The sequence below is a fragment of the Camelus bactrianus genome, chromosome 1, assembly GCF_048773025.1.
Source record: "Camelus bactrianus isolate YW-2024 breed Bactrian camel chromosome 1, ASM4877302v1, whole genome shotgun sequence".
Taxonomy (NCBI): Eukaryota; Metazoa; Chordata; class Mammalia; order Artiodactyla; family Camelidae; genus Camelus; species Camelus bactrianus.
In genome coordinates, this window is record NC_133539.1 from 1,639,433 (window position 1) to 1,664,651 (window position 25,219).

At 60.7% G+C, this 25,219-nt stretch overlaps 1 protein-coding gene and 1 non-coding gene across 8 annotated transcripts in view; both read right to left on the reverse strand.

The window, feature by feature from the left end:
* Positions 1–3,754: 3,754 nt before the first annotated feature.
* TRPM2 (transient receptor potential cation channel subfamily M member 2) overlaps positions 3,755–25,219 on the reverse strand; it is a 50,619-nt gene continuing 29,154 nt past the window's right edge. For 5 of the 7 annotated variants that reach the window (XM_045503965.2, XM_074342605.1, XM_010966509.3 and 2 more), the window contains 20 exons: positions 24,898–25,027; positions 24,578–24,723; positions 23,881–23,993; positions 22,971–23,184; positions 21,396–21,514; positions 20,748–20,880; positions 20,140–20,311; positions 16,822–17,005; positions 15,269–15,450; positions 14,884–15,016; positions 14,271–14,358; positions 12,549–12,636; positions 11,728–11,885; positions 11,050–11,126; positions 10,802–10,903; positions 9,443–9,529; positions 8,755–8,860; positions 7,072–7,173; positions 5,764–5,880; positions 3,755–5,107 (listed from right to left, as the gene is read on the reverse strand). In XM_045503965.2, the coding sequence (XP_045359921.2) occupies positions 4,982–5,107; positions 5,764–5,880; positions 7,072–7,173; positions 8,755–8,860; positions 9,443–9,529; positions 10,802–10,903; positions 11,050–11,126; positions 11,728–11,885; positions 12,549–12,636; positions 14,271–14,358; positions 14,884–15,016; positions 15,269–15,450; positions 16,822–17,005; positions 20,140–20,311; positions 20,748–20,880; positions 21,396–21,514; positions 22,971–23,184; positions 23,881–23,993; positions 24,578–24,723; positions 24,898–25,027 (2,577 nt within the window). In that variant the 3' untranslated portion in view covers positions 3,755–4,981. The other 2 variants (XR_012499474.1, XM_074342865.1) reach the window with 2 other exon arrangements.
* Positions 8,744–8,801, reverse strand: LOC123611756 (Z6 small nucleolar RNA). The gene has a single exon (XR_006718851.2). It is a non-coding gene; the product is annotated as a Z6 small nucleolar RNA (small nucleolar RNA).

The following is a 25,219-nucleotide window of genomic DNA, read 5'->3' on the forward strand; positions in this document are numbered from 1 at the left end:
TGTCAGAATCCCCACAGGAGGCGCTGGCTGCCGGCCAGGCCCAGGCTGCCAGGCCCTGTGAGAGGCCGGCTCACTGTCCACCGCGGACTCTGAGCCTGAGCTCTCAGAAATGCCAGAAACCGTCTAATGCCATCCTGGCCACGTGGTCTGCCCACTACAGCCTCCGTTACAATTGTCGCTGAGCTCTGGGCTGATTATCTCATCCATTTATCCACTCAGAAGCCAGACCTCCTGGCCCCAGGGGTAAAGCAGGACGCTCGGGCTGGTTAATTGCTTCCCCATCAGGAAGGCTGCGATGGTAGCTAGGTCTGAGTGCATCTCCCTGGGGACGGGCGTGGAGGCGCAGAGCCTGCCACAGCCACAGGGTGGGATGAATGAAACATCATGTGTGGCCAGGACGCTGCCCTCCCCACACAAACAGCCCAGGACCCACTCTTCCTCGGGGTGTGGCAGGCCATCCCAGTGTGTACCGGCCGCCCTGCTCTCCCACCTAGCCCTCCACGGTGTCCAGCTGGACAGAAATCCAGCCCAGACAGAAGCTGCCGGCACTGCCAACTGCAGCCAGCTTGTGGGTGGGGGTGGGAGCTGCCCCAAGAGAGGGGACCCAGGGCACCTGACAGCCCGCTCGCTGCCCAGGAACCACAAAGGCAGGACCGGGCACCCCGAGCTCACCAAAGAGCCTCGCTGGATGGATTGACTTTGGCAGTGTGGGCCAGGCTGAACCTCCCTAATGCTGCCTGCATCCCTGGGTCTCCTGGAATTCCCAGACCTCTCATCTGATCTTGGAAAGCCAGACTGGAAAACCAGGAAGAACCCCTGGTGCTGGTTCCCTTCGCAGGCTCCCTGGGTGCAGGGCCTGAGCAGCTGGGGAGGGGGGGGCTGTGCCCAGCCCCTGCATCCTTCCCGAGGCCCCCAGAACCGAACCGCCTGGTGCTTCCGGCTGCAGGATCTGCTGCAGGAGGGAAGGGCCCGTCCATTCCCCAGGGGAGCAGAGGCTGCCTTCGACTTTCCAGTAGCTGTCCTGGGATTTCCAGGTCAGTCTCCCCTGTGTACCCCGTCCCCAGCACACACACCTCCACCTAGAACTCTCACTCTTCCTCCTGTCCTAGTTTTGTGGATTTTTCTGCTTTTTTTCAAGAACTGAGTTCAGAATCTGTTCACCATGCCAATTCTTAAATTTTTCCTCTTTCATTAAGTAAGCTCTGACCTCGTCCCTGCCTGAGACCCCAGGTTGATGCTGCAGCTAATTTTTGAGCTTCTTCAATCATAATCTCAGAGAATTTACTTCCACGCTTTCAATTTTCAAATATGTGCGTTGAAGGTTGTAACTGTGCCTCCAGTGTCTCTCCAGCCAGGCCTGCCAGGCTGTGACCTGGGCTCCTGTCACTGTCTTGTTCCATCTTGCTCCCCGGGAAGGCGCACGTCTCCAGGGGAGGTGGAGGGCGTGGAGGCGCCTGCTGGCTCCCTCGGTTTTCCCTAGACAGCGCCAGCCCGCAGGCCTCGCCCGCCCCGAACCCCGTGCAGTGGGGGCAGCCCTGGGCCTAGCGCATGCCAGTCTCCAGGATGGTGCCCGCTTCCCCATAGAGGCTCTGCTCTTCCTTCCCAGGAGACGAGATGCTGCGGAGAGGGCAAAGGCCCCCCAGGAAGGACGGAGGGCAGGGGCTGCGGGCCCCCGCAGGGCCCGGCCCCAGACACCACCTCGGCTCCCTCTGGGGACCAGTCACTCATGGCCCTGGAACCACGAGGCATATTTCCCGTCCTCTTCCGGCGCACGGCCGCGTTCTAACTGGGCTCTTCCGTGATGGAGCTGCCCCGGAAGGCGGCTGGGGTCCCCCTGGTGGGCTGTGCATGGACTTCTGTGAACGTTCCGTGTCTGAGAACCCCGCGCCCCTCTGGGCCTGCTTGCTGCTGTTGTCTGGAGCGGGGGACAGAGCCACACACACGCAGGAAGTGTGCGCGTATGTGTGCGTACTCCACGTGACTGGTTATACAACTGAAAATATGTGCTCTGTCGTACACCTAAATTAAAATACTGCGCATAACTTGCATACAGACACACTTACGTGTAAGTTACACGTAACTCGTAAGTGCACTGGATGACGCATATCTGCGCACAAGGCGCCCCTAGCACGTCGGCGCGCGCCACAGCGCCACCTCTACCCTGCTGATCACATCCCTCAGATCCTGCCCTCATTCTCTTTTGCTTCTTGATTCCTTGATTTCTGAGAGAAAAATCTCAAATATTACTGCGAATTTACCTACGTCCCCGGGACTTCCTGTCCAATTTGCGCTACATACTTAAAAAGCTATGGTGTCAGTTGAACAGCAGGTCCTCAAAGTGCTCCCTTCTTAACGGATTTGTACCTTTTCCCAATCAAATACCCCCGTTGCCCTTAAAACTAGAGCCCTGGGTTCCAACGTCCGCTGGAACGGCTCCACACCCTCCCCTTGGAGAGCATCTGCCCTAGGGCTTCCCCATGTTGTCAGCTAGTCCGTGTCTCTTCCAGCTGATGCAGGAAAGATACAGGGATGGGGGTGGAGCTCAGGGGCAGAGTGTGTGCTTAGCATGCATGAGGTCTTGGGTTCAATCCCCAGGCCCTCCGTTAAAAAATAAATAAACCTAAATGCCTCCTCCCATAATAAAAAAGAAAAATTAAAAAAAGAAAAACAGGAATTAAAAAAGTAGAGAGAGAAAACAGGAGAAATTTGTTATTTTACCCCAATATGAGACTCATAATTTGTATGTGTCGTAACTGCATACGCGTGTTGACTACTTCCTGCCGTTCTACCTCCTATGAAGCATCTTCTAGTGACAGCTTCTCTTCCCTCGATTCGGTGGTGGCTCCGCCCCGTCCCTCTGGCGGTCTGACGCCGCTCCCGTTTCTGTCCTCAGCGGGCACCCTGGGCCTGGGGTGCACTCACAGGCCTCACCGCCTGCATCCTCCTCCCGGCGCCGGGGATGGTCGGCATCTGTTTCTCCCTCATGAGCAGAGGAACCTTCTCTGCACTTGGACTGGCTGCGCCAGTTCCTCTGCCAACACCCAGGGAGACCAGCTGGGGGGCTCACTTGAAGCTCTCATTCAACTTTCTTTTTACAGTTGGGAGGGTACAGCTCAGTGGCAGAGTGTGTACTTAGCATGCACGAGGTCCTGCGGTCAATCCCCAGTACTTCCATTTAAAAAATACATTAAATTTTTTTCTTCTTACATTACAATACATACACCTCCACAATGGTAGGACTTTGCCACACATCCTGTTGGTGGTTCCATTGCTTTCACAGAGCTCAGTTGTGTGTGTGTGTTATAGACTAAGTGTCTGTATCCCTCCCCAAAATTCATATATTGAAGCCCCAACCCCCAGTGTGACTGTATTTGGAGAGGACCTCTAAGGAAGTAAGGTTAAATGAGGTTGTAAGGGCGGGGCATGGAGTGAGAGGTTTAGTAGCCCTATAAAGGGAGAAGCAAAACCCCCCTCCCTGCCGAGCACCCCAAGGAAAGGCCACTCGAGGACACAGTAAGAAGTAGCCATCTACAAGGAGAAAGCCAGCCCTCCCCGAGAAACGCCCCGTCCACACCTTCCCTCCACGTCCAGCCTCCCGATGTTGAGGAAGGGAACGTCTGTTGTTGAAGTTGCCCCGAGTGCAGCATTTTGTTACGCAGCCCTAGCTGACTGACACAGTGTATTTTGCTTTTCTGTAATTCACCTCCGAAAAATTCTTTCAGAAAGGATGTACGGGTAGCACATTTCTTGGTCCTTACAATTTTAAAATGTCTTTATTTGGTGCTACTACATGAACGCTAGTTTGACTGGATATGTGATTCCCAAAGCTCCACAGTCTCTGAGCACTGTGGGGGGTGGGGTGCACCGGGGACTGAGGCCCGACTGGGGAGGCCAGAACCTGGGCCTTAGAAAATGGGAAGAGGGAGTCCACGTGTGTGTCTGTGGGGTGGGGGGTGATCAGAGGAGAAACCGTGAGCCTTGGACCTGAGGGGCTTGGACCTGAGGGGACTGCAGCCTGGACCTCGGCCTGGCAAAAAGGTTTCGGCGGTGCAGACATGGCCTGACCACTGCCCACGTGTGCACTGTATCTGAGGGAAGCACAGAGGAGGCCGGCCGGGCTGACATGGGAAAGCGGATTCGACGTTGGGTTTGCACACCATTCCTGGCCCCAACAGGCCCTGGTGGTTGATGCTGATGGTCTGTGAGTCACTGATGCTGAACTGGGCGGCCTCCCCTCAGGCCACACCCACCGCCACCCCTCCCTGGGCTCTTGGGGTGGAAGAGGGAAGAGAGGAGTCTGGGCCATGGGAGGGCCCTGCCACGCTGTGCGTCTGCGCGTCCCCGCCTGGGTCCCGGGACGGCGCACCGGCAGGGACCTCTGCGTCTCAAGAGAAGGCCCGAGCATGCCGGACCTCCCGGCCCGCTAAGGGCTCACAGCCCGGGGAACTGGGTTCCCGTGGTGCCCTGCCCTGGGCCAGGTGAGGGTCCGCATTAGGTCACAGTGGAGGGCATCTCGGGGGCGTGGGTCCAAGGAGGGGGCCACAAGGGGATCCTGGCTCTCCAGGAAATCCAGGCCTTGGGCGATGTACCTCTTGTGGTGGACGCGCTGCCCACGGGACACAGCCAGGAGGGAACTGAGTCCAGGCCGAGGGCCGAGCAGAATCAGGAGAGGCAGCGTTGGCAGGTAGGGTCCCAGTGGCAATGCCGGGTGGCCGGAGCCAGCTGGTGCCCCACTTGGCTCTCCTCTCAGGGCACCCCAATGCCTTCCAGTTCACAAGCTGGTCACCTGAGCTGGCCGTGAGGGCGGCAGATCCCCAAACCACACCGCACGGCGTCCCAGCAGTGCCCTCGCCTGCCTGAGGTCCAGGGCTGCGTGTGCCTCAGTGGCCGGTGTTGGCCTCTGTCCCCTGCAGTCTCCAAGGGGGCCATGGCTGGAAGAGCCCCGCCTGCCTGGCCGAGCTGCCCGGCCTGCGTCCCCGGGTTAGTAGTAAGCCCCGAACAAGGCGGCCACCTTCTGGAGAATGGTCTTGTGGTTGGCGTACAGCGGGATGCGCCGGTCCACCACCTGCCATCGGATGGACATCCCTGTGTCGCAGGAGTGCAGGTGCTGCGGGGACAAAGATGGATCCTGACTCCCTCCCCAGCTGGCCCCGCCTCCACCGGACACCAGGGACTGCAGACTTCAGAGGGCGGCAGGGACGCCACGACCCGGCTCCCAGCCCCGCTACCAGCCCGGCTGGCGGCCAGCTCATGTTATCCTTCTACCAAACCACAGTAAGATCACCCACTGCAGGTGTGAGTCAGAAAATGCCTGCAAAACTCCTTGAAGGAGGAGAGGGAGGAGGCGCAGCCTTATTCTGGGGTTTCCATCCTGCAAACAAAGCCTGGATTTTGTTCCCTGGGACTTCCTGGTCCCAGTTCTGGGTTAGGGGCACATGGGATTGATCTAAGTATAGGGGACGATGTCCCCATAAAGGTGCATGAACCCGCCTCCCCTGGGTGCGAACCTGGAGGCCCCCAGGGTACCTGTCCAGCCTTGATTCCGCCCAAGCCACATGTTGGTGTCCTCTGGCCTCACCCGGGTGCCCCCTTGGTCCCTCGAGGAGGGCTCTGACCCCTGCAGTCCCTACTCTCCAGTGCAGGTCCCTTTGGCCCCAGGCCCGGGAACCCATCAGGCCCCTTCCTGCAGGCCCCGAGGCCCCTCCAGAGCACTGATGCCCCAAGTCCCCCCGTCCCTCAGAGCCTGAGGCCCAGGCCACATACAGAGTTCAGCCTTTTCAGCTCCACATCGCTCTGGTCTGGAAAGTGGATGCTCACAGCCACTGTCTCGATCCAGGCGTTGTCGGTGTTCCTCGGGTCATCCACGTACCCTTTGTACACCTGGGAGGCGGTGCAGGCATGAGCTGGTCCCCCGATAGACCCCTGGGTCCCCCAGCTTCCTCCCAGAGAAAGGGGCCCCACGTGTCCCCTGCGCTCCGCCCAGACCTGAGACACTCTGAGCACAGCTGTCCACTGCACCCAGCACCCCCCTGCCCTGTCCACCCGCTCCCCAGCACAGCCTTCATCCCTGACTGAAACATCTCGGGGACCTGTGGCCTCTCATCTCCCTCCTGGTCTCTGGCCTGGCATCCAGACCGGGCTCCACTGTCCTTGGAAGGGTTAAAAAGTGGTGGCAGATGTCAAAACATTACACTAAGTGAAAGAAGCCAGACACCAAAGGCTGAGTAGCGTGTGATTCTGCCTATAACCGTCCAGAGCAGGTGAGCCCACAGACAGGCAGCTCCGTGCGCGCTGGGGGCGGGGGCGGCTGCTGCTGGGGGCGGGGTCCCCTTCCGGGGGACGGGAGCGCTCGGGAACTGGACGGCGGCTGTGATCGCACCGCACGGGCAGCGCACTAAATGCCCCTGAGCTGCTCCCTTCTAAATGGCTCATTTCCCGTTTGGATTTCACCTCAGTGAACAAGTTTACATTGTTTTTACAAAGTAAAACGAGGAGAGGTGGCAGTAGTCCCTGAGGTGCTGCACGGGACGCACCTCGTGAAGCTGCTGGGCTTGTAGGTCAAAACCGTGAATGCCAGCAGCTGACTGTCTGCTCCTGAGACGCCCCTGAGATGCCCCTGAGACGCCACAGTGACGGGCCGGCACTGTCTCGCATGCCTGCCGGAGGGCTGCTTAAACAGGCCACGGCCCAGAGCACTACGCAGTCATAAAAAAGAGCAAGGTGCATTTGTATACATGGACCTAAAAGTAGGGCCTTCGCAAATTAACTGAAAAAGCAAGTTGTGTCTTTGTGCCCAGCTGTGCGCAGAGCAAGAGAGAGTGCGGGAAGGAGGGGCCGGACACTGGGCCTGCCCGGCCCGAGGGCCTCCTCGATCTTGGGAGGAGAACACCAGAACAGAGAGGGGAGGCGAGGGGGCCCAGAGCCGAGGCCACGCTCAGTCCCAGCCCTTCCTGCAGGAGCTGCGGGATGCAGGCCTGGAGCAGGTGCCCCAGGACCCATCCTGCAGGCCCACGACCAGTGCACTGCGGGCCCCAGGAGGCGCAGGTGGGAGCAAAGCAGAAAAGCCCCTACCTCCGTGCCCTGCGCCAGCAAGTTCTCAAAGGAAGGCCAGAACTCTCTCCGGAGGACCTGCTTCAGCTTCCGGGGCAGTGTCTCTCCCGGTTCCCGGGATCCCTGAGCAGACAGGGAGGGGAGGCAGGTGGGCAAGGCCCTCCGGGGACCTGCCTCCCCAGGCTGCCTGCCCAGCGTGGGCAGCTGGCCAGCCCCCTGGAGCCACAGGCGGACAAGTGTCTGGCAGTGGCTGCCTCAGGGCCCGAGTGACATTGTCCAGAGCCCACTGCCCACGTCAGCCCACGTCAGGGTGGGGTGGGTGGGTGTCAGGCCAAAGGCACAGCCTCTGAGGAGCACACACTGGGCACCGTAGGGTAGCCAGCACCCTGACTGCCACTGCCCCGGCCACCAGTGAGAGGGCCACCTCGTGGTGTGTGTGTACCCTGCACCTGTTTTCAGCCTCTGCTCTGGCACGCCGGGATCCCTGGCACCCCTGATGCCACCTGCCCCTGGACATGGGCCTGTAGCCACATTCCCCTCCCCAGCCATCCAGGGACTCTGCTTGTCATGTGAAGTCCCTCTGGGTCCATGTCATGTCCATCCCCCTTGACCCCAGAGGTACTCTGTCCCCTCACTGGCTGTGGCAGCGGGGACCATCAGATGTCCCCAGGACCCCACTTGGGGCTACAGGGACACCGCTCAGAGGATGCCTGTCGGCAGGAGAGACCACAGTGCTGGAGAGGGAGGCTGGGTGACTCTGGAGGACCTGCAGGGGGCGGGGCTGGCCTGGGCTCGGGGCTGGCAGGCACAGGGCTCGGGGCTGCAGGAACCAGAGCCACCCACGGCCCGGGAATCCTGGTTTGGGTCTGAAGACCCTCAGGTGTACCACTGCCCCCACGTACCCATCTACTTGCTGCCCCAGCAGAGCAGCCACTGGGCCACGGCTGAGGGGTGGGGTGGGGGAGGTTAGGAGAAACCGGATGGCTCCCTGCTGAGCTGGGGTACACCTTGGATTCCCCCCACCCCCGGGGAACAGCTCAGAGAAGAGGCTCCCAGACACAGCCTCACCAGATACTGCACACCAGCCTCCTGCCAGGGTGAGTCTGTTCTGACCCCAGAGCAGCGATGGGGTGGGGGGCAGAGGGCAATTTGATGGGGCAAAACCTGAGCGGTTGGGCTCACTTGGACAGGACAGTCCCCGTGGGGCCCTTCCACACCCTCAACTACGTCAGTCACCATGAGGCCTCTGGGGAGCACGCCAGCCTTCAGCCCTGCCACCAGCCATGGCTCCGAGGTGAGGTCCGAGCGCCCCCAACCCCGCCCCTGGACAACGCAGTCCTGGCCTCAGGGCTTAGCTCCGGATGCAGGCGAGGGGCAGGTGCACACCTGGGACCTGGGGAGCCGCCTCTGCCCCAAACCTCCTGAGCCTCACAGGGAGGGAGCCCCAGCCCTGAGCCCAGTGCCCAGGATACAGTAGGTGCTCAGTTAGTGCTTACCCTCCAAAGAACATCTGAATCTGTTTTCACAACCACAAGATGAGTAATAGGAGGGGGAAATTCTCCTAAAAAGGCAAAGCCCAGCCTTTGCCATTCAGGACCAGGGACAGAGTTCAAGCTGTCTAGGACAGTGACCGTGGGTGGGCGGTGGTGACCGGTCAGTGGGCAGAGTGGATGAGGGCCCGGGTCGGCACTGGCGCTGGCTTACCCCCGGCAGGGCCCAGTGCTCCGAGAGGGGGGATCTCACTGCCAGCACTTCCAGCATCTTCTTTATGCTTTTCCTGCAGATGGCGCCGTCCTGGTTCCGCTTCCAGCTGCAGAAGGGACCGGGGCTGTCACCTCCCCACGTGCTGATGTCAGCCCTTCCCCACCCCGGGGGCCACGAGCGGCCCACCCTGTCTCCCGAGCACCTGCTCCCGGGACAGAGATGGCAGCCACCACGGGCGCCTGCCTGGCCCCACACCGCTGAGGGGCTGGAAGGGCTCGGCCTATGTGAAGCACATTCTTCCCTCAAAAGCCTTACAGGAGCACGTGCCTGGGCTCGGCCGCCCCACCCCTGTGATTCTCTGGAAACGCCTGCAGATTTATACGGATTTTCATTTTGTCCGCATGGTGGGCCCGGGCCCTGGTCATTTTGTCCACGTGGTGGGCCTGGGCCCTGGCTTTGTCCCTGACCCCAGCGGCCTCTAAGGGAGGAGGGCCCACGGGGAAGAGAGGGCAGCCTCAGGGGAAGCAAGGACCTGGGTTTTGGGGAGGGGGCATGGACGTCCCTGCCCTGTGTTCTGGGGTGTGCCCACGTTTGCCCAGGCCCAGCCAAGTGCGAGCCGTCCTCTGGGCTCTCTGAGCAGGGGCCGAGGCGTGTGGGCGACTGTGTGTCCCCATCTGGGGCTACTCACCGGGTGATCACAGGCTGCAGTGTGTGGTTGGGGCCAAAGCAGCTGAGGCCCCCGCGCCCACGCAGCCCGGTGCGGCCCATGGGGTTCCTGGGTGGAGAGGGGTCTGCAGCTGGGGGAACCTGGGCGGGGCAGGGAGGGGGCAGCAGGCGGGGGCCCCGCCCAGACCTGCCCTGGTGCAGGCAGTCCCCCAGACAGGAGCAGGAAGGGGTCACCCTGTGAGGAGCCCGGATGGGACGCCCAACATCTGCCAGCCCCTCCACAGTCTGGCAGACTCCACGTCCCCCGCTGGGGCTGTCCATGCCAAACCCTAACCCTCAGGGACTTCAAGGGTGAGGCGGGGGCTTCAGGTTACCTTGGGGGGGTTAAAAAGGAAAGAGGTCTCCTTGGGAGCCAAAGCCCAGCCCCACCGCAGACGCGGGAGGCATCACAGTCCCCCAGAGAGCGCCTGACTGAGACCGACCATCATGCCGTGTCCGGAGGCATGTTGTGAGCCGGCACCCGACGGTGCCCCAGCCCGTGACAGTCTGTCCTGCTCTCTTCCTCAGCGCCGCATCCCCCACCTGCTCCCCTGTCCAGGGCTGGAGCCGCTCCTGGTCATGTCTGTTCTCGTGCTCTACCCGTCTCCCACCACCTCCTCCCACGGCCTCCGCCACGGCAGAGTCACCAACTCCCTGTTCCAGAACATTCCCGGAGAGGCCTGCCACCTGCCTCCTCCCTCAGGCCCCTTGGATCCTGCCCACTCCATGGGGTCCCCGCGTCCCAAGACACCTGTGGTCCCTCCTCCGACTCTGACAGACCCTCCATAGGCTCCGGTCCCTGGTGGTGTGGCCTCCCCAGTGACCCCGGTCAGAGGAGGCTCTTTGACCTCTGAACCCCAGGCTGGCACACAGTAGGTGTTCGCTAAGTGCGCGTTGGCCCTGACGCCGTGGGTCACCTTCGTCTCTATGTTTGACGTTCCCCCCTGTGCACTGGGGTGCAGCGCTCGTCCCTACAGAGGACAGACCTGGAAACATCTCCGTCCCCGACGTGCAACCCAGGGGCCCTTTCCCGGCTCCCCCGCTTCATCCCCACGCACAAGGGGCCCTGTTTCACCACCCCGGGAGCCGAGTCCTACAGGTCACGTCAGGGGACGAGGGTGCAGCACCCGGGCCCCCACCTGCCCACGCGTGTCCAGGGAGGCGGCGGGGAGCAAGCCACTGGGGGCGGCAGGTGGGCTAAGGAAACACTTAATGTTGAGGGTGTTTCTTCCCTATTTCGTTTCTTTTTAGCAGAAAACACCCATTTTGCGGAAGAGGAAAGCTGATGCCGGGAGAAAAAGCCCGGAGGCCGCAGAGGAGGGCCAGGCAGGGCTGCACTCACAGAGGGAGCCCGTCCCGGACGGCGTAGGTCCCGTGGGAGCTGCGTCGGTCCAGGTGTCCGTCCACCGCGTTGTAGCTGATCCTGGACAGAGGCTCCAGGGCACTGGGAGCGAGATGAGAGGTCACGTCCCCGAGAGAGACAGTGGGAGGCAGAGTGGTTGCGGTGACCCTCAGAAGGTCAGCCCGAGGACACAAGGGTCCCTCCCTCCCCAGCCCTCAGGGAGGACAGACAGGAGGCAGGACACTCACTCTCCCATGGGGTCCACCGAGTCCTTGTCCCTCCTGTCGGCCGTGTGAAAGGGCGGGTCGTAGATGAGGAACTCCACCTGCAAGCAGGGCAGTGCCCGCAGATGTCACCGCCCAGACCCGGACGGCCCCGCAGGGCGCGCGGGGGCCTGAGCTTGCGGATCTGAGGATGTGCCCACCCAGACCTGCCGCAGGGCGGGGCGGGGCGGTCGAGGGGGGTCTCCCGAGGACGGAGGTGGGGGCGGGGGGAGGCTAGGCTGGGCTCTAGAGCTGAGAAGGATTCCGGCTGGCAGAGGCTAGGGAGAAGGCGGAGGAAGCAACAGCCCGGAATGTTCCAGGAAAGCCAGAGAAGCCGGGGGTGGGCATGATGCCTTGTCCATCTCACTCCCTTTCTCCCTGTCTCTGGTGCTTACACTCACCTGGCGCTCAGAAAGGGGGCAGTGACCATCTGCTCAGACAGGGGTGTAGGACAGGCAGGGCAGAGGCCCACCGGCATCCTGGACTCAACCCCCAGCCCCACCCCCTCTGGCTGCGTGGACCTGTGTGCCTCTGCTTCCTCGTCTGTCCATTGGGTCCCCGTGAGGCTGCAGTGGGCCCACCCACCCAGGTGGGTCAGAGGGTTTGGGGTGGGACCGCTCCCCTCAAGAACTCCAGGCACCTGCATCCAGGACAGGCACTCACCTCCCAGGGCACCTTCTCGTTGGGCACTGGGAAACGCAGGACCGAGGAGCCAGGGTAGAAGAGGTGCCGGGCGTTCACGTGGTACGCGTCACCCGGGTCCTCCGCCTTCTGCCCTCTGTCCAGCTCAGGGTCCTGCCCCTCCGAGACCTTCTGGGGTACTGGGAAGGGGAACAGCCGCGCGGAGCCATGGGCAAAGCTGGGCCCGGGCCCAGGTGTCTGGCCCGTGGGACAGGGCCATCCTCTGTGGTCTTCTCTCCTAAACTTCTGGGCTGCCTCCACCTCCCTGAGACTAGGTCGAACACTAGCCCCAAATGGGGCGTCCTCCCCAGGGTCCTCTGCACTGCAGCCCTCGGAGGACAGAGGCCGGGGGTCAGGCACCTGCCTCCGCGTGTAGAGCCCCCGGCAGTTAGCAGGGCTCGCAGGCCTTATAGACGCCCGCCCCGTTAAGGAGAGCGTGCCTGCTCCTCCCGGGCCAGCAACACCCCAAGATGGTTACTCATGCCCATTTCTCGGATGGCTGCCGATTTGGAACAACGGCTCTGCATTGTGTCATCCAGTCTATGGGACTGGGCCTCAGGCGTCTCCTGGAGCCGCCCCCACTTTGTAGCATGACGCCCAGGAGGAGGACGGGGACTGTGGCCAGGCCACCTCTAGAGTCCCCCAGCCTGGTCAAACTGGGGGCTTGGCTGCACTCGGCACCTGTATCTGTGGGGCGGGCCCCACCCCCCGAGGCACCGGGCCTGCTACCTCTGCTCCCCACAGACCCCAAGGCTCAAAAGAACACAGGTGGTGAGACCAGCTGCTGGACAACACCCACTCACCCAGGGTGGGGACGCCCTCCTCCGAGCCAAAGCCGCTGGCCCGCAGGCTCTTCACAACCCAGTGCAACGCTCTGGTCGTCTGGGCCACCTGAAAGGCACATCCCCAACAAGAAGTGGTCCACACAGAACACCCAGCCCCTCCCGGCTCTCTGCTGCCCAGGCAGCCGCCAGCACCTCCAGGGCTCTGCCCGGAGTCACGGCCACTGACTGTCGGCAGCACCTGCCTGTGAGACACAGTGACCCTGGGACTGGACACCTGGAGGCCTTTGGACCAACGTGAAGCCCCAGTGAGAGATCTGAGCCCCAGGAAAAGCGCAGCGCACAACTGAGGAAAGAAACGTCCAGAGGCCAAACGTGCTCAATTACAGGCGACCGTGGGACCCACCTGTGACTAACAGGGGCCAGGAGAACGCAGCTCCGTGGCGCCACACCCATTTCAGGGGTGTCGGGGGGGAAGGTGCCGGGGCAGGCCCCGCGTGCAGCGGTCCCCAGGGCAGGGCCGAGCGGCCTGCTCCCCGCCCAGCACGGCGAGCCTGCTTGGGCACCACTCGGCGACAGCGTGGGGGCTCAGGGGCTGCTCGGGGCAGCAAGGGCTCTCGTTGGAGAGCACAGGTTCTGGGGATGGGGCAGTCGGGGAGATGAGAAGCACGTAGGGCGGGACCCAGGGCAGGCCCGCAGCGCGGCGGGGACAGGGTTGGAGCTCAGCAGGAGGGCCAAGGAGGGGCGGGTGCCTGACTTCTGCCTGGTCCACCGTCTCGGCCCTGGAGTCCTGAGGCCTCCCTGACCACCAGCCTCTGCGTCCACCTTGCTCACTGTGCTCAATGAACTGCACTGTGACAATGGACCTTTGCGTCTGTGCCTCCTCCCTGGCTGGATGCTCCAAGTGTGAGGCAATGCCTGTTACCCCGACATTCTCAGGCCAGCCCTGAGCAGGCATGGTGGAGGTCTGCAGGAAACACGGGGTGGGTGGGTGGTTGGATGGACAGAGGAGGGATGGGCGGGTGGACAACTGGGTGGTTTGGGAGGCTGGGTGGACTAACACGCATACTGTCCCTCTGCGTTGCTCAGGTGCCGAGCCCAGCTGGCCTGCAGGGGGATGACTCTTGGACGTGAGGCCGCTCGGGGCTGCCCCGCTGGTAGGGGGAGCATCAGTGGGCACTGAGGTGGGAGGGGTGGGGGGAGGCTGCTTGTCTATTGCCTATTGGTCACCTCCCTCTCATCTGGGGCTGGTCCGAGATGTCCACACACTGCTCTCTGATGTTGCCCCTCAGTCCAGCTGTCCGCACGGACACTCACACACACCCTTGCTGGCCCCCGTGGCCTCCCTCCGTCCCAGCACAGCCTGAGAAAGCAGCTGAGGGCCACTGGTAATTTCCACAGCCCCCTCCCAGGTTCCGGGGGAGGAGTCTGGAGACAGCGGCCATCTCAGAGGACAGCTCCAAGGAGGCCAGAGGAGGGGACAAGTTTGTTCCCTCAGACTGGCCCATGGCGTGGCCACCTCACAGGGTGGTGTGGTGGAGCTCAGGCAGCGGAGTGTTTGGCAGAATCTTCTAGAGGACTGGAGGGCCCCCTGCTGGTTGGGAACAACTGCGCTGATGTCCCCACCTCCTTCTCCTGGTCAGTTTCCCAGCATGCTCCTTCTCGAAGCCACAACACTGCTGAATGACCGACCAGGGCCATCGGATCCAGGCCCAGAAACAGAGGTCCCAGCCCAGAACCCACCTGCTCTTCCAGGGAGACCAGCCTCTGCTCCATGGAGCCCAGCCGCTTCAGACGTGCCATTTCCAGCAGGTCCACCATGGTGTCCACCCTAACAGAGCACCTGGCTGAGCCCAGCAGGCCGGCCTGGGGGCCTGGACATGGCACCCGTCCCTCCTCAGGACCAGCGCTCCCCCAACCTGTGCCCTAAGGCAGTCTGGCCCTGCGGCACCTGCCAGGGCTTGGGGAGGGTGGAGGGAAGGGACCCAACTCCGACCTCACACCCTGGAAGGAAGCTGAGAGCAGAGAGGGTGTGGAGTGTGCCTGGGCTCCAGGCTGGCTGCCGAGGCCCCCAAGGAGCTGCAGCCAAGCCTAGTGCCAACGAGCTCACTGCGGGTCCTCCCAGGCCTGGGGTGGGCCTCCCCGACCCCACCTCCTACCATGGCGGAGCCAGGGTCAGCCCAGCTGCCTGTGGGACCCAGAGGGAGGGGCGTGGACACAGGCCCAGTGCAGGGGCCGCGGTATGGGGGTTTCTGCTCAGGTGACAGTCGCGGGGCCTCCCCCGGGAGCGCGTCCTTGTTGTGTCCTGGACCCGCAGGGGCTGTGGCGTCCAGCCTGAGGGGCTGGCGCCACGTACTTCTCACTGATGTCCTGGACCTTCTGCTCTGGGCGCTGCTTCTTCTGGAGCTGCTGGCTCTGCAGGTAACTTTCCTTCAGGTACATCTCCCAGGACAGGAGGGCCGCCTCCTCGTTCTTCTCCAGCTTGTCCTCTGCCGGGGGAGGGCGAGCGGACAGAGGACGTGGGGCTCTGACCCACTGCCCCCACTGCGGGCCCCGCTGGGAGGGCCGAGACCCTGGGGGGCCGGAGGAGCTCGCCCTGAGTGGCCCAGCAGGAAGTCAGTGGCCTGGGGGTGCCTGCACATCTGCTGAGGTCCCAGGAGTCTAGGAGCTGCACCCTCTCCCACCCCGTCCCACCCCAGGACCCGGGAGCCGCTCTGGGGATGAGGGAGGGGACGGCGCACTGAGCTGCCTGTGCCGCCTGGAGGGGATCTTCAGGACGACCCTCCTGACGAAGAGGTGCAGGTGGCTGAGGAGGATGAATGGGGGCGGCGCGGGGGGCCGGCCCTGATACTCCTCTATCAGGTCGTGGCGTTGGAACTTCCAGATCTGGTCTGTGTGCTCCTGGACCTGCTGGAACGTGTAGCTGGTGGGGGAAAGGAGCACATGGGTTACGGGGGCAGGATCACAGGAAACACGCCCACATCCCTGCCCGGGGTCGGCCACAACCGCCCCTAAAAAGCAAACACACCCCCCCACCCAGGAGGGCAACTGTAGATGCAGAAAAAGGCAGCTGACCAGCCAGTCTCAGGATTCTGAGCTCCCTGGGAGCCAAGGGGAGGAGGAGGAAAGAAGACCCAGATTTTAGATTTTATAAACCTCCCTAGAGGATAAAGCAACGCTGCATGGGTCGAGAGTTGGATGGTGTCCTGCACTGAAGCTGACCAGCAGAAGGGACGCTGTCTTCAACAGGCCAATACGTTTATTCTCTACACCTTGTGGGTCTCATGGAGGGACTTCACCTGAGCCAAACCCTTGACAGAAGGAGGCCTTGGGAGGGAGGCCGGGCAGGGCCGGGACGCAGCCGCACCCGCTGGACGTGCTGCAGGCACAGCGCCCTGCCCCACTGACCCCTGGCCGCCCCCGTCACAGCCCGGCACACAGTCAGGGTCTCTCACTGTTCAGAACACACGTTAAATCAGAATATGGCAAAAGCGAACAGCAATGGTGACCAAACCAGGAGTGAAGGGATTTTCACTGGAGCCACAGGCCTCACGGGCCCTTCTGCAGAGGCCGCGAGGGGCTCTGAGGGGCTGGCGGTGCCCTGAGCCACGGGGGCTGTCGGCCTCAGCACCCCCGCCAGGGCTGCCCTCGTGCCCCTGTCCCAACGTGAAGAGCGGAGAGCGCCTACGGGTGGTCCAGCACCGCGGGACTCCCAGTAACGCTGCTGCCCCACCCCCCACCTCCCCGCCTAGAGAAGGCCTCAGACAATGGCTGCCCTCCCGCTCCAGCCCGGCTCCCTTCTCTGCACTGGGGGAGGGCTGTACTGAAAGCTCTCCCCGCTCATCCCCTCAGACAACCCGTGACATCGAATTTTCCCCAAGGAACAGGGGCTTCCCGAGTGCCCTGGGCATGAATCCCTGCTGCTCCCCTGCACAAGGCGCACCAACATCCATCCTCCAGGGAGGCTGACTCCCCCTCTGGGGCGCCAGTGAGTCCGCAGGCTGCTCCAGCTTGGAGCGCACCCCCTCCCCCGGCAGCCCCGACCCCAGGGTGTGGAGGAGACAAACTTCGGTGCCCCCCAGTTCATAGCCTCCAAGCACATGGCCCGTGGCTGGTCCTGCAGCTGCAGAGCCCTGGACAGACGCAGCAGGGGCCAGGGAGATGGCCGTGCATTGCCAGCCCAGGCTGAGCCAGCGTCCTGGGTCCCGGGTCCCGGGCTGGCACTTGGTCAGCACCGCCAGCGGGGGCGGGCAGCGGGGCCAGGCAGCCTGGCCAAGCCCTTGGCAGCACTCACTTAAACATGGCGATGAGCAGGTTGAGCAGCAGGATGTTGGTGAAGAGCAGGTAGAGGCAGAGCAGGATGACCGTCAGCCACTCGGGGAAGGCGGGCTCCTGCCGCGCCATGTCGCTCTCGGGGCACTTGGGCTTGTAGGGGTCGGTGCCGTTGGGGCTGCACTGGTCCAGGTTGAAGTTCACACCTGCATCGGGAGGCAGGGGCAGGTGAACCCAGAAAGCCAGGCGGAGAAGCAGGGTCCTTGGGCAATGGTCCCCACAGGCCTGGGCACCTGAGCGTCGGGGTGACCTCAGCTGTCAGCCCAGGCCCGAGGAAAACCCAAAGGGGGCGTCTGTCTACACCTGGGCTTCCCCACGGGCAGGAGGTGTGGCTGCGTAGGGAAGCCGGGAAGCCACAGGTGAAAGAAAGGGCATTACTACCGACCTTGCAAAAATAAAAAGAACCATACGAAAATACTGCAAAAAATTATATGCCAACAAATTAGATAATTTAGAAAAATGGACAAACCCCTAGAAAGACACAAAAGTGACTGAAGAAGAAGTAGAAAATATGAACAGACCTACAGCAAGTACAAAGACTGAATTAGTGACTTTAAACCTTTCCACAGAGTCCAGACCCAGACGGCTTCGCTGGCAAACTCTGCCAGATACTTAAAGAAGAATTAAGTCCAATCCTTCACAAATGTTCCCAAAACATAAAAGAGGAGGGAATACTTCCTAAGTGGTTCTGGGAGGCTGGTCCTGCCCTAACAGCAGAGCCAGACAAAACATTACAAGAAAACTACAGACCGATACCTTCTACAAAACAGACACAAAATCAACAAAGTGCTAGCAGAACTGAATCCAGCACATGTAAAAGGAACTAGGCACCACCCGTGACCAAGTGAGGCACGTCCCCGGGATGCAGAGCTGTTTACAACTGAACATCAATCCATACGTCATATCAACAGCAGAAAGGACAAAAACCACTGGAACATTGTCAGTCCCCAGTGCTTCCACTACAGCTAATAACAAGAACAAAATAATAAATCAGTAAATAAGCCTAATTACCTCCCCCTTCAAAAAACTAAACAATTACTTCTAAAAAATAAAGTACATCTCTTAAAAAAAAGAAAAAGAAAGAAAGAGAAATACAATACATCCAGGTTGGAAAGAACAAGGGGTCTCTACTTACAGGTGACATGACCTTGCACATAGCAAATCCCCCCAAAACCCACTTAAAAACTATTGGCACTAATACAGAAGTTCAGCAAGATGTCAGGAAACAAGATCAAGATACAAAACACAGTGTGTTTCTATGCACTGGCAATAAATAATCCAATTAATAAAACAATTCTACTTACAACAGCATGAAAAAGAATAAAACACTTAGGAATACATTTAGCAAAAGAAGGTCCCTTTATACACTGAAAATTACAAAATACCATTGAAAGAAATCAAAGATCTAAATAAGTGGCAACACATCCCACTCAAAGTCCTAGATGCCTTTTTTGGAGAAATTAACAAGCTGATCCCAAAATTCACATGGGCCCCAGGGACCCAGAGGCCAAAAAATGTTGAAAAAACAAAAAAACCAAGTTGAAGAACTCACACATCTCCATTTTAAAACCTACTACAAAGCTACACTGGCCAAGTTTACCTCCAGAGTGGAATTGGCAAGAGGATGGACTCACAGATATGCGATGGGGCTGAGAGCCTGGAGGTAAACGCTTTCATTAATGGTCAACTGATGTTTGACAAGGATGCCAAGACAGTTCAATGGGGAAAGAAGTCTTTTCAGCAAATGGTGCTGGAACAACTTACTATTTGCATGCAAAAGAATGACTCTTACCTGACACTGTATACAAAAACTAATTTAAATACATCAATGGCCAAAACTAGGAAATAAAACTGTAAAACTTAATTTTTTTATTGAGGTATAGTCAGTTTACAATGTTGTGTCAATTTCTGGTGCACAGCACAATTTTTCAGTCATACATGAACATACATGTATTCATTTTCATATTATTTTTCACCATGAGCTACTACAAGATCTTGGATGTATTTCCCTGTGCTGTAAAAAACTGTAAAACTTTTAGAATAAGACCACAGGTATAGGTCTTTGTGACTCTGAGTTAGGCAATGGGTTCTTAGATATGACACCAAAAGCACAAATGATAAAAGAGATTCATCAGGTGAATTTCAACAAAACTAGTAACTTTCATGCTTCAAGGAAAGTGGAAAGACAGCCCACAAAATGGCAGGACTTGTTTGCAAATGATATATATGATAAGGGACTGGTAACCAAATGCAAAGAGCTCTCACAACTCAACAAAAAGACAACCCACTTGAAAAATGGGCAAAGGATGCACAGGGAACTATATTCAATACCTTACAGTAAATTATAATGGAAAAAAATATGAAAAGGGATGTATGTGTATGCATGTATGACTGAAACATGATGCTGTACACCAGAAACTGACAACATTGTAAAGTGACTATACTTCAATTTTTAAAAAAGAAAAGAAAACAAAAAAAAACAAAAAGCAGAAACAACTCAAATGCTCACCAGCTGATGAATAGATAAACAGAATGCGGTATATCTGTACGATGGAATATTATTAAGCAACAAAAAGGAATTGAATACTGAAACAGAGTACAATATGGATGAATCTTGAAAATATTATGCTAAGGAAAAGAAACAAGACACAAAAGTACATACTACATTATCTGATTCATATGAAATGTCCAGCAAAGGCAAATTCTATAGCAACAGAAAGCAGACTAGAGGTTGCCTATGGCTGAGGGGAGAGGGGAGGCGGAGTGACAACTAGCGGGCCTGGTGTCTTTTGGGGGTGATGCGCTGTTCTAAAATTAAACTCTGTAAATATACTGAAAAGCATGGAAGCACACACTTCATGAGCTTTACAGCGTGTGAATTAGATCTCAGCGAAGCTGTTGAAGAGAACAAATCAGTGTGCGAAATGTGTCCTCTCCGTCCAGAGGACGGGTCACTTCTGACTTCAGTGGGAAGAAGAGAAGGAATAGGGTGGAATTTAACGGTGCTGGGGGGCCACCTGATGCCCCAGGGCCCCAGGCACACTCTTGGACCTTGGTCTCGCCACAGCTGGTGCAGCCCAGGCTCCCCCAGCTGACGCCCTCCCTCGGTTGGACACACACGCACCTGTCTCCGCCACGGGCACCGCAGGAGGCGTGCACAGTCCCCGGGCAGCACGGAGCCAGCGGGAGACGCCCAGCCCTCCCGCCCACCACCTGAGAGCTTGCAGGGGCCCCTGGAGTGGGGCGCCCCCTCCCATGGCTGTCAGGGGCCCCGTCTCACCGTCGATATAGGCAGGGATCTGCCCGAAGATGGTGAGGTAGGAGTGGTACACAACACCCCGGAAGATCCACTCCACCCGGCTCTCGTTGTGGATGAGGATGGCCTGCTTGGCCACCCCGAAGGACACGACCCACACAGCCAACAGGAACAGGAAAAAGAAGACATCCTTCATCTGTGGAGACAGGGCAGGCGGCAACTGGCTGCAGCCACGTGCACCTCAGACTCTCTCCCTGCCCGCAGGTGGGCTGTGCGCCCAGCAGCAGGGGGAGACTCCATCCACAGCCACCACGGCATGGACGCATGGAGCGGGGAGCTGCGGGGAGACAGCCCTGGGCTGTCCCCACACCCCAGCAGGGCGCTGGGCACCCTGCCTGAGTGTAGGAGGGGTTGAACGTGACCATGACCCAAGGAGGGGAGTGATAGGAAGCTGTAACAGGAATCAGGAATGAGCTGTGGAGATCAGGGAAGGCTGCCTGGAAGGGGCAACATCCAGGCAAAGACCCAAGACAGGCATGCCAGGGGGTGGAATCCCAAAGGGCAAAGCAGGGCCCGGGAGCCTATGGGGGTTGCCTCACTTGCAACTGGCAGTGGGGTCCCCCTCCACTTACCATCCGCTTCACGATGATGATCTTCGGCCCCAGCGTCTTACTGATGGTGAAGATGTGCATCAGCCGCAGGCAGAACATGATGAAGTCCAGGGAGAGGATGATGCGCCCGGGGTACAGCAGCCCCGGGACGAGCCTGGTGCCGGGCGGAAGCAAGGACCTCAGCTTGCCGCCCCCGGGGCATGGCCCCAGCTTCCCACTCCCTGCCACAGCCCACGTGCGGCCCCTGGACCCCAAGGTACTGAAACCTGGGTGTGAGCTTGGGAGACAGCCTGCAGAGAGGCATTCTCCAGAAGGGTCCGGAAGCCCCGCCTCGGGGGCACCCTCGGAACCACAAGGCTGGGCCAGGCCCCTCTCGCTTTGATGGGCAGTAGAGAGGTTCCCAGGGCCACAGCCAGAGGGAGCTCCCAGGCTGGGACATGGGCCCAGGCACCAGGCAGCTACCCACGTGACAGAGTCCCTGAGTCTCCCTCCTGAGTCCTCTATGGTCTCCGGTGCCCAGGGTGGGCAGGGCACCCTCAGGACAGATGCGTCCAGAGAGGAGCTAAGCCCAGCTGGGGGCCCGGCTTCCAGCCTCCTCTGGAGCCCACCCTGTGGGTGCTGCTGCCTGGCTGGGATGGGGTGGGGGGCACCCCGCATGGGGCCGCTCACCTGCAGGTCAGCCCTGCGATGAAGAGTAGGATGGCACCAATGTCCAGCTTATTCCAGAAGTCGCTGAAGTACAGCGCGGCCATCTTCATCAGCCCACACTCGTCAGGGTCGTAGAGGAGCTGGGGAAGATGCGTCGGAGCCTGCGTGTCACCCTCTGACCCCCACCCCAGCAAACCACTCCTTGCCTCCTGGAGAGCCTGGTGAGCTGGGGAGGGGGCCGATTTCCGCGTCCCACCCCCAGGTCAGAAAGAGCGGGAGAGGTGCCGCGGGCAGGGTATGCGGCCAGGCTCGTCCAGCCCTCTCAGACCGCAGCGCTCCGGGACGTGCGAGGGGAGCCTCTCCCGCTGTCAGGGGCCAGCCACCACCCCCAGGGTCTGTGCTCCCTGCCTCCTGCAGCAGCCCCAAGAGGACAGTGAGACCACGAAGGGGACCTCAGCCCTGCTTGGCCTGCACGGCAAGAGTCCCCACGTCTTCCTTGGGTCCTGGCCCCTAACGTTGGCAGCTGGGAAGGGGGGGCAGGCAGCCCCCTTGGAATAATCGGATCCCCTCCCTGGGACCACGGGACAGACTCAGGGAGAAAGGCTGGCCCTCTGTTTGGGGCTGGCACCAGTGAGGCCAGGGCTCAGGGAACAGGGGCTCCAGACCCCTCCTGAGAGGGTCTGGCTGCAGTGGGCCGTGTGGCACGAGGAGGGGCCGGCAGAGCTAGCAGGGCTCCAGGCCTGGCCCGCCCCAGCCCCGCGCCTCCTTGCTGGGGGCTCTGACAGCCACAGGGTCCCCAGTAGGCGGCGGTGTTTCCGAGCCTGAGCCCAGCCGGCTGTATGTCCGGGGCCCTTGGCTGCCTACTGCGGAGAGCAGGGGTGAGTCTAAGGTGGGCGTCCCTAGTGGGCTGGCCCCTCCACACCCCAGTCCCGAGAGTCATGCTCATCAGCTGTCACCAGGTGCTGGCACCCTGGGGACAAAGTGGGGACACCCTTGTGACGTGAGGGTCAGCCTTGCCCAGGGAGCAGGCTGGTCCTCTGCCCCAGGCCCCAGAGGAAGCCTCCAAGCCCTGGATGGGGCCCTTTGCTCACCAGGACATCTAACAGTGGGGTTTGGGGCAGGGAGGCCTTGGCCGCACAGGGTCAGCTTGACGTCATGGGGGCCGGAGACAGGTGGGCCACACGTACGTGACCCTGCCCGCTGAGGGGAGGTGACAATGACGGGGTAACCGGTAACCACGAGCTGCCAGCTCAGGGCATGGGTGGGTCCTTCTGGAGAATTATCACGCCCCGGGGACTACCCTAGGGTCGCCACACTCTGCACTGCCCTTCACAGTGGTCCGAGGGGCCTCACACCCCTAAGTCCAGGCCCGGAGGGCCTTCCCCTCGGGGTCATCAGAGCGGGTTTCAAGGAAAAGTGATGCCTGGGGGTTCAGGTGGATTGAGGAGCTAGGGTGGGGTGCGGCCGGCAGACCACAGGCCACCCTCCCCGAGGGTCCTCGCCTGGCTCTCAGCAGCCGTGTGAGCATCGCTGGGGACGGCACTTGGCCAAGGGCAGGGCGCTCCCTGGGTGGGGGTGGGGCCCAGAGGACCACACCTGGCGCAGCTCCTCGCACACCAGGGAGAAGAGCCAGATGTAGATGAGGCACTCGCAGCCTGAGGGCGCGGGCTGGAAGTCCACCATGAGCACGTAGGCGAAGAGGCAGAGGAAGGCGAAGTAGGAGAGGATGTTCAGGTGGAAGACGACCACGGGCGCGTTGAAGAAGGCGCGGATGCGGGGCAGGCCCCGCACGTCCTGCAGCCGCCTCTCCCTGGGGGCAGACACGGGGGACCGCGGGGCGTGAGGGGCCCGACAGAAGCCAGACTCAGCCATCCAGGCTCAGGGGGCACATCACGCCACAGAGAAGGGAGGGCCAGGACGGGTGTGCGGCGGCCGAGCCCGCACACCCAGAGCAGCAGAGGGTGGGACCAGATGGCCAGTGAAGGGTGCCCCAAAGGGCTCTCTGCTGGCTACTCTTCAATTAAAAAAAAAGAATTAATGTCCAAATGGATTTAAACAAACAAAAAATAATAGAATGAAAAAAAAAAAAAAACGGGCAAAGGAGGGGGAGGGCCTAGCTCAGCGGCAGCAGCTTAGCACGCATGCGGCCCTGGGTCCCGTCTCCAAAACCTCCGTTAAAAATAAATAAATAAATAAACCTATTGACCTCTCCCCCCAAAACTAAAAAAAAAATAATTCTAAAGGGCCCTTTGGTTCTTTCAGGCACGTAACAAAATACTCAGGCCCCGGGGGATGGGGAGGCAGGGTGGGCGATGCACCCCCCCCAGCACCTGGGGACAGCAGGTGTCAGCACAGGTGGCCCCTCCCTCCCAGCATGAACCCACTCCATTCTGGGATGGGTGGCAGCAGTGAGGACACACAAGACTCGCCCCCAGCAAGGGCACTTGGGAAGGCAGGTCCCAGCCCCTGGCCCCCCAAGGCCGCGGCCTGGCAGCCAGGCGGACACCTGAAGGAGATGAGGCCGGTGCAGAGCAGTGGGAAGGCCAGCATGCACAGGACCACCCGCCAGAGCCCGTTGTCCTCGCAGAGCTGGCCCCACCACACCTTGGTCAGCAAGGCCTGCAGACAGAGGACGCCGGCTTCAGGACGGTGGGCACCCCCACCCTGACCCCGCGCTCCCTGAGCAACCCCGCCCCCCAGGAAGAGTGACTGCACACTCCAGCTCGCGCTCCGAGCCCTGGCACAGGGCGCGGAGGGCAGCCCCACACGAGCCCTGTCATCCGCCAGGTGGGCTCTCCCGGGGGGAAGGCGCAGGGATCAGACCCCGGCTTCCGCCTCCCACTGACACCAGCTGCCCCTCTGAGCTCTGCCGGGTTGGGGGAGGACAGGGCTCCCTGCCACCATGTCCCCGGGATCCAGCACAGCTCGTCCACGACGGGGCTCTGTGGACCTGGTGGCAGCAGGAGGCCACGCTCCAAGGATGTGCCAGCATCCCGGGACCAGAGCAGCCTGGACTCGGCGCCCCTCCCACGGATCCCTCCAGAGGCCCCAGGCGGTGTAAGGGGGGCAGGCGGTGGGACTAGAGGCTGGGCCTTGGGGACACCTGGGGGCCTGCACCCAAAGCACGTGCCCACAGGTGCCCACGCCCCCCACCCCGCAGCACCGTGGCAGGTGATTCTGGAAGCAGGCCCCCAGGAAGTCACCTGGACGCCCCCATGAGACACGAACTTCATGTCCTTGGCCTCCAGCGCCAGCTGCAGGCAGGTGGCCTTCCCCCAGGCCTCCGACACGCGGACCAGCAGCTTCTGGGCTCTCTCCTCATCCTTCCGGTAGCACTCGGTGAAGACCCCTGGATGGGAAGGCATCCGGTCCCAATCAGTGACAGCTGGGGAAAGGGTTGGAGCGCAGCCCCTCCAGCCAGCACAGCCTGGACAGGAAGCAGGGCTGAGGCCTGGGGCAAGGACCCCCAGGCGACCCCGGCGGAGCTGAGTGTGGCCTGAGGCCGGGGCCCCGAGGCACTAACCGATGGCTCTCTGCTCGTACTCGTCAGCGAGCGCCAGCATCTCCTCCAGGCTGTCCGTGTCCTCCTCCTCCTTGGACAGCTCCTTCAGGATCTTGCTGCAGGCCAAGGCTGCCGCGATGCAGTCCTGGCTCTGGGCCCCGGGGAGAGCCACCGTGAGACCTGGATGGTCTGGCCCGGGGAACCCCAGGCCCCCTGCCCGGGGTGATGAGAACAGAGACTCCGAGATGGCACAGGCTGCGGGGCCATGCCCTGAGGTAGGTCTTGCCTAAGGCAGCCATTGGCTTACCCTAGGCCAACACGTAAGCCCTTTCCAGTGACTCAG